Source organism: Octopus bimaculoides, chromosome 4 (assembly GCF_001194135.2).
Source record: "Octopus bimaculoides isolate UCB-OBI-ISO-001 chromosome 4, ASM119413v2, whole genome shotgun sequence".
NCBI lineage: Eukaryota > Metazoa > Mollusca > Cephalopoda > Octopoda > Octopodidae > Octopus > Octopus bimaculoides.
The window spans coordinates 53,000,333-53,013,371 of NC_068984.1; the positions used below are offsets into that span (position 1 = coordinate 53,000,333).

At 33.0% G+C, this 13,039-nt stretch overlaps 1 protein-coding gene across 5 annotated transcripts in view; it reads right to left on the reverse strand.

Moving 5' to 3' along the window:
• The window catches only part of LOC106871829 (prominin-1-A), a 144,619-nt gene that overhangs the window by 6,373 nt on the left and 125,207 nt on the right, over positions 1 to 13,039 (reverse strand). For 3 of the 5 annotated variants that reach the window (XM_014918539.2, XM_052967070.1, XM_052967068.1), the window contains exon 25: positions 10,862 to 10,912. The exons of the other annotated variants lie outside the window; for them this stretch is intronic. In XM_014918539.2, the coding sequence (XP_014774025.1) occupies positions 10,862 to 10,912 (51 nt within the window). The remainder of the gene's footprint in view (positions 1 to 10,861; positions 10,913 to 13,039) is intronic. 5 annotated transcript variants of the gene reach the window in all.

Sequence of the window (13,039 nt, forward strand, 5' to 3'; positions counted from 1 at the left end):
AATATATATATAATTTAGAGAAAAACCACTATATATATATATATATATATATATATATATATATATATGAGTCTGAAAATTAGTGTTATATAACCATTTCAATCACCCCTAGAGAGTATACTTAGCAGAGAAAAATAAGCAGAGAGGAGAGATGATGAAGTCTGAGGTAGATCCCATGAGGAAGAAGAGCAACATATACTGTCATATAGCACCCTGATGAGGCAAAGAGCAACAGTATTGTTTACACAAAGCTTTCAGGAATAAGCAGCAGAATCAGCAAAACTAAGATAATTTTTTGCAAGGTGTCACTATATATGGCTCAGTGTTTGAAGGCAAAGAGATCAAGAATGTTTGTGAAATTAAGAAGTCAAGTCAGGAACATGACCTGGAGCAGACTTTAAAATCAAATAGTGCTGAGCAGGATTTACATTCTTAAACTCTTCATTTCTAAACCTTTAAAACAAAGCCACATTAGTAAGTATTTAATAGTGTAAATAACATTGGTATGTTTAATTAATATGTAAATTCTCATTTTATTGTTGCTAATTATAAATAGGAATTTAATTAGGCTGCTAAAAAGTGGGAATTTTGTCTTCATAGGATTGGATTTTCTCTATGGTTTACAGCAGAATTAAGTAAATGAGAGACAGTTCTCTCCAGATACAAATTCCAGTGAGACCACTGTTATTTTACAACAGTGAATTATATCACCTCAATCCAACTTAGAGCTAAGTAGACTGCTCTTGAGAAAGTCTTGGCCATGGATTCAATATAGTATCACAGACAGGACATAAACTAGTAATCTTTGATTGGCTGTGCAGTACCTTATTGACACATTCATCTCCAGCTACCAGTAGAATGAAAGTGAGGTTGAATGAGTGAAATAAAAATGTAATTATTTTGTAGGTAACTATATTCTAATTGAAGGTGGATTATATGAAACAGATATAGTGCTAAAGCCATTAAACAATACCCATACACTCTTGCAACATTTACTTCCTCACTTTTCTCAGTCTTCTATCCTTACTTTCTCTTCCATTCACTTTCTTGTACCTTGGGGGCACAGTCTATCCTGATTATTCCTACCCACTCATACAAAGTAAAGTTGCCATGTATTTCCACTGCAGCAAGGAACCGGTCCCTTCTTTCATACTTCAACCTTTCAACACTTAGCATAAAGTAGCCTCCTTCCGGTATATTCTGTAAACTGGTTGGTGTTAGAAAGAGCATCCAGCCAAGACAGAGATTGAAACATGACAAAGTTCTTTAACTCATCAAGATCCTGTTGAACTAGCTAACACATCCCAGCACGGAAGACAGAAGTTAAATGATATTGATGAAGAATTAGGATCAAAAAGACTGATCTCTTCTCTGAACTGAGATCATGTAATTGCCATATAAGCTTGAATCTGCATTTGAAATACAAGAAAGAAAAACACCAAAGAAAAAATGAGAAGTTAAAAGGAAAAAAAAATAATCTTCAGAATTATAAAGAACAAACTAGACAATATAACCCCAAAATGCTGAAAAAGAATACTGAATGATATAGTTACTACAAGAGAGAATTCTTTTTGGCTGTCACCCTTAACTGAGTATGACTTAAAAGCAAAAGAGGCTTTTATTTTTTTCTCATGAGGGAACTTTAATGATGTTTTGCTCTTTCATATGATTATAGAGCAAAAGTGTTGAGACTACCCTGTCTGTAGATAATACGGATCCTGGCAAAATGAATCTTGCTCAAGATTGTTTGCTTTTTTTCTTCTTGTTATTTCATCTGGGTTGACTCTAGAATTTTTCCTGTGATTGAAAGGAAATCCCTCACTAGTTTTCAGTCCAGCTGGTAAATGTTTCACTTGCATGTGGTGACTAAGTGATCTTGAATTGTTGAGAGAGTTTACTGCGTTTCTAGCATTCTCTGAAGAATTCGCGAAGTCTATAGTGTAATTCCTTCTCATATTTATAGACTTTTATGACACCAGAAGCTTTCCCTGATTTTGGCAGTTGCCAGCTCCTTTATATTTAGCAACAGATCCAATCTGGTATCTTCTCAAATTTGTTGGGTACATTCCAGTGCTTCATAAGACTCTAAGGGCCATTTAACAGCTCATAAAATGTTCCTGCCAACATTCCATGATGTCACTTTTCTCAGTGTAGATGTATGAACCATCCTCACTTGTGTGTTATCACTTTTCTGCAGACTGTACACTTCTTTCACATCATGATAATTAGCAAAGGTTTGAATTTTTGTCTGCCTTTTTGTCCTACCATCAGTATTTCAGAGGCTGTAGCTCCATTTGTAGCAAGCTGTTCGCACATTTAAATCAGCCAGTAGCTTGCAGTGTACTCTATCCAGCTTCATGCAACTTTTGTCCTTCAGATAACAGCTGTTCTATTTTTACATTATTTTCATCCAACCAGTCATAACATAAAAAGAATAGAAATACATTTATTATTAATGAAAACCAATTTGTGAGGTTACATGTTCAACATTAAGTGACCATTCTTATTATATGGTTTTAATGATAACCTGCAAGTGAGGAGTAATTTCAGAAACTTATTGACATTATCTGAGAGTCTCTTTGACACAATCATGTAAATGTATTTAAAAGTTTGTGACTGACAATTGAATCATGGTGAATATACTAATTATCTCAAGTAGGATATAAAAGAGCAAATGACAGCTTTAACACATTACATTAAAACAAAGAAGAAAAATAACATGCTAGATCAAGTTGTATATAGCTAGTAAATAACAGGAATATTTGTTGTTGAATAGCTCAGATAAGTTCTACTAGAGCATCTCTGCTGCATAGAAAGTAATTAATTTATTTCTATCAATTCTTGCAAGATTACATTTAGATATTTTAATTATTTCTTTATCTGTGTCATTAAATTGGTTGAGGCACTGAGAATGTCTTCTGTATGTTCTGATACAAAACCTAAACCAAATAAGTTTTTACCTTACCATTTTACAAAGGTATTTGCATCAACAAGAGGAGCTCTCCATGGTTGCTCTATCTATTAAATATAGCTATTAAATTCTTCTCAAACTACATCTTAATAAAGTAGGATACATTGGATAATACAGGTTAGATACACTGTCTAAAAGTAAAATGGGAAGTGGTCATAGCTGGATTGCTATTTGATGAAAGGTCTATTTGATCAGAACTAGTCTGGAGCTAAAAGCACAACAACGATTTTTGTGACTTGCTAAAACTATTGCAAATACAGACACAGAAAGTGAACTTCTAAACATTGACAGAGAAATGTAGTACAAAAGAATCCAGGAATCTAGTCTTTTGTACACATCAATGCTAATAATAATAAAAAAAAAAAAAGGGTATCACAATTTGTGAATAGAGATTTTCTATATTAATTGCAATATAAAATGATGGTAGGCATGGAATGGATTGTAAATCAGATTTAAGGCTATTCATGCAGGAAATTACAGTGATAAATTCAAATAAGAGATGGTAAAAGACACACACACAAAACATAAAGAGAGCCTTAAATAGATGAGATTATGAGGTAAAACTGAGTTTTAAAACATGCAGCTGTGAATATAACTAAAATTCAAAGATTATCCTGAATGTTTTGGCTGACATAGATAAAATGCTTTACAAGTCTCATCTTGAGACTTTGAGAGTTTGGCAAACCTGATCTTCACCTTCTTTAAGTATAAGGTGGTTGTTTTATAAATTCACAATTCTATAGACTGGGAAAATTAAGTTAGGTAGAAATGTAACTTTGGGGGCAGTAACACAGGTTGAAATGAATTTGGTGTGGTTAACACAGGTAATAACAGAAGTGGAGTAAAAAGATAGAAACGAATTTGGGGCAGTTAACACAAGTAGAGATGAATTTGGGATGGTTAACAGAGGTAGAGATGAATTTGGGTTGGTTAACACAGGTAGAGATGAATTAGGGGTGGTTAAGATAGATAGAGATGAACTTGGGTGGTTAACATGGGTAGCAATGAAGTTCAAGAAGCAAAAACACAAAGGTGGGGCAGTTAACAGAGGATAGTTAGAAACAAGAAAACTATGAATATGTATGAATTTTATGCATAAGTTTTCATGTCATTCCAAGACATTTCTATTTCCTGTATATCCAACTAGCATTGCTAATTGCAATTTATATCTTTCAGCATTGGTACATCACCTGATTGTTGTATTTATGACATCAATATATAGTTAATAACTAAGATATTTAAAAAAATAAATATTTTAAATCTGCTTCTTCATGCTAGTATGGGTTCAGTGGAACTTCTCCAGCACAGCAACTTAACACTTCTCATGCAGTCACTTGTCTCTTTTGTGAGGTTTAGCAGTCTGAGATCAGCTTCTACCATCTCTCCCCATGTCTTCCTTTCCTGCAGGTTCCTTCCACTTTGATTGCTTGCAATTTATTCACTAACATGTTAACCCTTCATAAGCATCACATATCTATAATATCTATATCAGGACAGTTTCCTTTTTTGCCAGTGACATTGGATTCCTCGTACACACACACACACACACACACACATATATATATATATATAGAGAGAGAGAGAGTATTTTGTATGTACAGTTAGACGTATGTCTGCTACAGACATTTGTTCTCTGTAATGCAATGCAGTAGAATGTTTCTCTGATGATCTGTGGTGATTAAGCATCCAATTGCATTTGGAACATCCAATGTTGAGGTTTCAAATAATTACAACAGTGAAACATATGTAGGGAACAAATGATATAAACTTGTGTTTACCATAATTTATCACATGCGTGCGAGTGCGTACACACACACACACACACACACACACACATTAGGACATGGCTACTTTGCTGGGGGAGTATCACAAAAAAACACACCCCATACACCATGTAAAGTGTAAAGCTACCTTCTAGACTTGTCGAAGATTATAAACCTCTTTAGTGCTAGTGGCATGAGGAAAAAAAAGAACACCCAGTACACTCTGTAAACTGGCTCATATTAAGAAGAACATACAGCTATAGAAACTAAACTAAAATAAAAAGTGAGCTATATGAGGTCCCTACCAACTTGTCTATGAAAGCTATCTTACAATTCTTTCCTGTAATATTCTAATCACACGTCTGCAGTACCAGTATAGACTATGAATCAAATCAAGAATCCACATATATTCTACTGGAAAAGTACATGCAGATATACATTGCGGAGACCATCAAAGTGTGTGCAAGTATACCCAGTTGATTTCCTTTAAGTGATACTTCACACAGCTTGTCTTAATTTTGTCGTTTACATCTGAAGATCTTATACATACATGTGTTTGTTTCATTTTGTATTTTTCTCATTCTTTGCTTGTCTTAACTTATTTACTTGAAAGACTACTGGTTTCTTTTTCAGCTACCATCCTTGTATAAACATTTCTATCCACTTTTTTAGTCAATTCATCTACGCTCTGGCAACTTCCATATTATCAACACCACCAGATCAAATAACATTGTGAGAAGGTGTTGAAATTGTAATGCTATTTATTTGGCTGACAAATGAAGAAAGGTTGAGCACATTTATACTGTACTACCATTTTTTTACCATAAACTGTTTTGCTGTCCTTCTGTGCTACCTTTGTCATTATATTCGACGACTGGCACCCATGCCAACGTCGTCTCCTTCATTGGACACGAAACTCGGCTTGCAAAGACCTGTTGGAGCAAGCGAAAGCGAAAGTGTCATGGTACCTGTGCCCAGCATCGCCTTCCTGGCATTTGTGCCGGATGGCATGTGTAAAGACATTCGAGCGAGATTGTTGCCAGTGCCGCCGAACTGGCTCCTGTGCAGGTGGCACGTAAAATACACCATTTTGAGCATGGCCGTTGCCAGTACCGCCTGACTGACCTTTGTGCGGGTGGCACATAAGCACCCACTACACTCTCAGAGTAGTTGGCGTTAGGAAGGGCATCCAGCTGTAGAAACTCTGCCAAATTAGATTGGAGCCTGGTGTAGCCATCTGGTTTCACCAGTCCTCAGTCAAATCGTCCAACCCATGCTAGCATGGAAAGCGGACGTCAAACGACAACGATGATGATGATATATATCAACAATTAATAATCCACAAGTTTCACAAACATACAAAACTATTGTCTTTCAGATGCCTTTATAGATATGACTTGGATTGTGGAAATATGTGAGTTCATATCAGGTTGCATGTGATAGTCTACCTAAGAGTAGGTTGTGAATTAGTGCAACTTCTAGATTATTCCATACCAAATTGAACGAACAAGTCACTGTAGGTAGCTCCTATACCACTGCTTGACTTGCTAGAAACAGCAGCCAAATTTTCCTCAGATTATACTATCAAGAAAAACAATGCATTATACAGTCCTGGTCACAAAAATGGAATGCTCAAAGCTAAAATGTCCAATCATTGGTCTGCTCAATCAGGGATAATCCAGAGCTAAAGAAAATAAACAACAACATGCACATAATGAAATTTTGCTGAAGACACAAAGAAAAAATGTCTGGCAATTGTCATTAATGATATTGCTAATAATAATTTGAAATACAAGTGAATAGTGAGAATACAGGCTGAAATGAAATTTTACATTAAACATGCAAAGATCACATTGATTAGTAATGACATTGATTGAGAGAAAAAAAAAATGAATAAAATTTTATGCTGCAGTAGAAAAGTCAGTGTAAAATGAAACTGACACATTTTTGGTTTGTACCCAAGCCAAAAACTCATATTAAAGCAGCACCATATTAATATTCATTAATTAATGAATATTAATATTCATGGTAGCACTATATTAATAACAAATAATGAAGAAGGATAACTTCTAACAATGTTGAGAGGAAAAGCTGAGTAACCTTTATATATTTCAGGCACAAACACAAATCATAAGAAGGGAATGATTTAGAAATGTGAGTTCCCCTTTTTGCATTGTTTGAAGCTCTCTTTCGTTATTTATTATTTTACCTCTGTATCACAATGCTTCAAACAAACTATACTCTTCTATCGTAATACATGAATGCATCCATTCATTCTTTCATCAAGAGTACAATAATTATCAAAGCACAACATTTATTTGCCAAGATTATATCAATAGTCAATACACACATACACACACAATACACAAACTATCATCACAGCAAATGCTCACACACACACACATTAATACATAAACCATCATTACAGCAAATGTTCACACACACAAACATACATAACTCATTAAGTATACATCAACTATCATAACACATACACGTGCATGCATGCACACACACATACAACTGTGTGCATACATTAAGAGCATGGTAACTATTACAGCATTCATGCACATACACACATTTAAAGTATATCAATTATCACAATATTTCCTGTTAATACCTTTTTTCAATAAGGTTTGAAAATTATGAGGAATTCATAAAAATAAATTATTATTAAACTGATATTTGGAACATAAATTAACATAGAATTTTGATGGAAGGTTTTAATTTTGATCACTTAAAAATAGGGAATTTCTATCTTAGAACCTGAGAGTAGTCTCAGGTTGATACCTAAAGAGTTAAAGAATTAGAGGTGGGTTATTGAAGTCAGTTTAGTGTTAAGACATTGCTTTAACCCTTTCGATATGGATCTTAGACTGGCTCTGGTTTTATGATACAAACTTCCTGTTCAAAGTGATCTAAATCGAAACTGTTCATCAAAATTTCATGCTAATTTATGTTCCAAATATCAGCTTAATAATGACAAAATTATTTTCTAAATTCATTCACACACACACATGTACATATGTTGGGATAACATAACTATCACAACAAGCTTACAAGCATTCAAGCTACATAAAGTTACCTACATAAAGTTACCCAACCTACTAGAAAAAGTAGCCAAATTTCCCTGAGGCCTATGCATTGCCATCTTAAAAAAAAGAAAAAAGAAAAAAACAAGTCAGGGTACATTGGGCAATGTACTCTGGGGTACACAAGTCCTGAAAATAAGATGAAATGGCTATGGTTTGAATGCCTTTGATCATAAGTTTGCTTGATCAGAAATGATTTAAGGGGCCAAATATACACACATACATTAAGTGTATAAAAACCATAATAACAAGCCTTAGATATTAGACCCAATCTGTGGCCTAGTTTAACACCACCACCTGGCCCTTGCATACTTTTAGCAGGGTCAATTTTGCTGAAAGCCTTCAAGATAGGTATTCAATGTAGGGATGATTCCTCCATTCTCCTACCAATCTTGGAAACCCTAAAAAGGGTAATAAGTGCTGCCCTCCACCTTCCTAACTAAGACCTTAATAATAACAAGCCTAGAAACAAACACTGTAAATATCATAGTAATTAAAAGTAATTAAATACACACATACCTATATATATATAGTTACCTCACTCACATATTCACATAATTGAAATGGGATTTTTAAAAAATAATCCCTTCTACTATAGGCATAAGGCCTGAAATTTGGGGGAGGGCAATAGTCGATTACATCGAGCCCAGTACTCGACTGGTACTTATTTTATCGGTCCTGAAAGGATGAAAGGCAAAGTTGACCTCGGTAGCATTTGAACTCAGAATGTAAAGATGGACGAAATGCTGCTAAGAACTTTACCCAGTGTGCTAACAATTTTGCCAGCTTGCCACCTTAGCTTTAAAAATAATAAAAACAATTTGTCACTTTGTTAGTAATTGGTTTGAATTCTGCAGAAGAAAAACATTTATGTATACATATCAATTGTACATTAAAACACGACGGTGAGATAGATTTTTCTTTTTTCTTTTCTTTTAGAAAATATTAAATATGATATCAACCAATTTAAGAAAATTCTGGAAAGGGAGGAAAAACATTTCAATAATAAAGCGAAAAATTAGAAAAAAGTTCTAAATGCAACATTACACTGAGTTGAGTATAATATAAGAGAATATTTGTATTGAAGGAGGTGGGAGGACATATTGGGCACAGAAAGAAGAAAGAGGTAGAAAAACAGTAAAGAAAAAAAAACAAAACAAAGAAATGAGAGAGTGAGAGAGAAAAAGAGTAAGCAAGATTATACAGTTATATCTCAATGACTGGTGATTATAAGAGAGAAACTTTCTGTTAAGATCAGTAATAGAAATGAGTAAGATTTTGTAGAAGCATATACAAAGATTAGAAATGAGTCTGAAAAGTTTAATTGAACAATGCTTTGACTGGTGAGCATGCAGAGGTGCAAATCATGCACGGCAGATAAATGTAGATCAACCAAGAATAATGCATTCTCATAGGTGGTCAGATCTCAAGGTTTTAGTTAGAAAGAAAGAAAACAACAGGAATTATTTTAAGTAGCAAAATCTTTTACAGCTGAATATTTTCTTTGAAGCAATTAGTTCTGATCTAATCAATACTGTCTTATCTAGCAGGACTCTAGATCAGTGGTTCTCAACCATTTTTTACCTGTGGATCCCTTTGATTCCTCTTCTACTCAAGTAGACCCTACTAGCCATTCAATGCTTTAAAAAAAAAAATACTTTTATATTTTTTAAATTAAATATTATTAAGAATTGTCTAAAAAAAAATGTTAGAATATTTTGTGTATTGTAGATGTATAACCAATTTACTGCACATGAATTTTAGCTATAAAATCTTAAATGGACCCTTAAGGGTCAATATGGACCCCAGTTGAGAACCATTGTTCTCTAGATGGTCATTACAAACAAACGTATCACCATCAAATCACACCCTACCATCTTAAAAATAAAGAACACATTGAATTTAGATGTATGTCTGAAAACAAAAGATAGTATGTCATGGTTGGAATGCTTTTGATCATAAGCCAATGCAATCAGAAATGATCTGGAATAAGCAACAACAACAACATTTACTAAATGGGCCAAAGAAGAAATCTGTATGCAGTCAGTCTGCTAGAAATACTATTGAAGTTAAATGTCTCTCAAATCAAATCATACCACTTAAAAAATAAAATGTACATAAAAAGACAGGATAGTCATAGATTAGAATGGTTTCGGCTATTGATCTGCTCAATCAAGGCTGATCTAAAGTTAACCCCTTTGGCTAAAAAAAAAATGGATTTAATTTTAAAGATTTGTTATTAAATAGGATATTAACTACATAACATCTACACAGAAGTATTGTGTTTTAAACAGAACTGAAAATACTGCAGAAATTTTTATACAGAAGAGACTGAACAGAAAAATTAGTTGAAAATGTGCAATCAGAGTTTACTAATATTTAGGCAAACTTAATAGAGCAACAATTTAGTTCTAAGTACAGAAGGATCCAGTCTGAGAGGAAGAAAACAAGAACTATTTTAAGTACCAAAATCTTACTCCAGTAGTTAATTTCAGGAAAATAAGTAACTGACACTCTTCATATTACAAATTATTGATTACATAAGTTATGCAAGTAGTATTTTGTGAAGCAGATGAAAGTTGTAAATTTCTGAGCAATAAGTACACATTTTCTTCAAATTAGTTATAGCAAATTCATTATTATGTCAATTTTCCTTGTCATTTTCAAATAGTAACAAAATATAATTTAAATCTTATCTACAATCAAAACTTAAATCAATATAAACACATCAAATAAGCTCATGTCAAATTACAAGTAAGTACATTCGTATATTAGTAGTAAAATTCAACTGTATTGACAGGCAATACAGTAGAAAATCAAGGAGCAGGAGATCATTAATGATACTTACTGGCATTGGTTTCAATTTAAAACTTACACTTATCAAATGGAATATATGACAATACTTTTTCTTTTTTTTTTGACAGTCAAGTAAAATACTACAACAGATCTTATAATCCATTGTAATGCCAGCAAAAATTGGGAGGAGATTTCTGGTTTGTAAGCAATGTGATTGAGGATCTCAGAAGACAGGTACTTACCTAGGCAGAGGTATCTGATTATAATTTTCCCCATCAGAATAACTTTCATCACTGCAGAGATATGAATAACTACTCGTCTAAACTATGACAAATTTGTATAATATCTATATTTTTTAAGAGTGGAGCAGCATGATATAAAATATTTAGAAGTGAAATAAGAAAAAAATTTATTAGCTACATTCATTTTAGTAAATATTTCGAAATAGATGAATTCAGCGTTATCTTGCTTAGGTTGATAAATTGGTACCAAGACAGTTTCCCTAAAAGGAAGTTAGTTGGAAAACAGAATTAGAAAACAAAACAGATGAGCAAAGAGTAGGGAACATGGACTGTTGGTTAGAAAAGAGACCAGAATTAGGTTCAAATGAGAAAAAGGGTTTGGGGATAATAAAAAAAATTGAAAAAGAAAGGTTAATTGGGGAACTGAACTCAAGTGCAATAAATATATAAAAAAAAAAAATTTCTTAAAACAGTTTAGGTTAGTCTTTATTTTCATTAAAAAAAACTTTTATTGTAATATTCTAGATAGCTTGAATTATGTTCCAAATTAATTATGATGACAACTACAAAGAAACTGTAATGGAAAACAGTTTTATTATTTTAAATGTTCAAGGTTATGCAGACAAACCAAATGTCAAAGAAAACTTCTCTTGCCTTAAATATAGTTGTCACAATAAGTTGATTTAGAATATAATTAATGATACTGGGAATAATAAGTAAACAATAAACAAAACATCAACTGAACTTTGAAGAGAACACTGTAACACAACATTGTGAGATTTAAAAAGACATTAACATTTATGGAATACATTACTCCATTATGGAAAACAAACCTATCAGAGGTAGCGTCTTGACGAGACTTATCAGAAATAACACCAATATGAGACTTATCAGGTGTAACACCACGATGAGACTTATCAGGTGTAACACCACGATGAGACTTATCAGGTGAAACACCACGATGAGACCTATAAAGAAGTACAACAGATTCTTGAATAAATAATTTTCTAAATAATAATTTTTAGTTACATTATCAAAATAACAAATTTATAGATTTCTCTGACTGATCTTTACTTTCACATCTTTAATATCAGCAATGGTCATTAATATAACCTCCACTAATGTTGACACAATCTCCTAATACCGTATTATATTTAGAGGCAAACAAAACTCAGTATGAGGCAAGTTTTAATAATCCTGGGCATAACTTTAAACTGCATCAACTAGTAGGATCCTGGTTGAGGAGTTCCTCTTTGCTACTATCATTCCCAAATTCATGTTGACCCAGAAAAGTAGCACCTCTCAGGGTCCCAGTTATGGGTTAAATTGTATTATACTACCCAAGATAGTATTCACTGAAATCAGGAGATGGAGCTTGGTGAATGTGAACTATTTCAGCAAATGAATCTTATTGAATCAATGGTATCACTAAATGCTGAGCAGATGAACAGATAAACTGTCAATTGCCACAATCAACCAGTTCAGTTAGCAAACTACTACTTTCATCTGTAATCATAGTGTGCACAGATAGATGAGATATTTCAGTTAGTAAAATACCAATATGACTAAAATCCAGGCCTCATCACTTGATTGAGGCATCTGGCATCGAAGGGTTACAATGGACAGGGAAAGTTACCTGATCTAGATGGATAAATAGGGAAAGTAATAAAAAGCATAATTTGACCATTGCTTTGGGTTCTATAAATTATCTGAACAACTACTGCTCTGCAAATCAATCAAATAATTGTGTGTGTGTTTTATATATAAAGATAAATTGTTCAATAAATATTTGTCTTTAAAAAATGGTAGATTTGATATCTGATAGGGACGTTTCAGAATCCTCAAACAGTTATAAAACATTGTATGAGATAAAACATAGTTTTCTCCATCAGGTATAAAATAAAGGACCTTTAAGTCATGGGTAATAAATCCAATATTCTTAAATATCAAAACTAAAATATGACATTAGAGAACAAGTCTCTTGCCTGTGCATAACATGATTAGAAACATTTTATGTAAAATTATCAAATATGCAACCCCTATCTTTCTTTCTGAGAACTTGGTTGAAACAAGTTCAAAAGATTGTACATGCAGTTTTGGTAACATTTTCTGATGAGTTGTAGTGCACCTGAGCACTATACAATAAGTTCATTATAAATATAAATATATATATATATA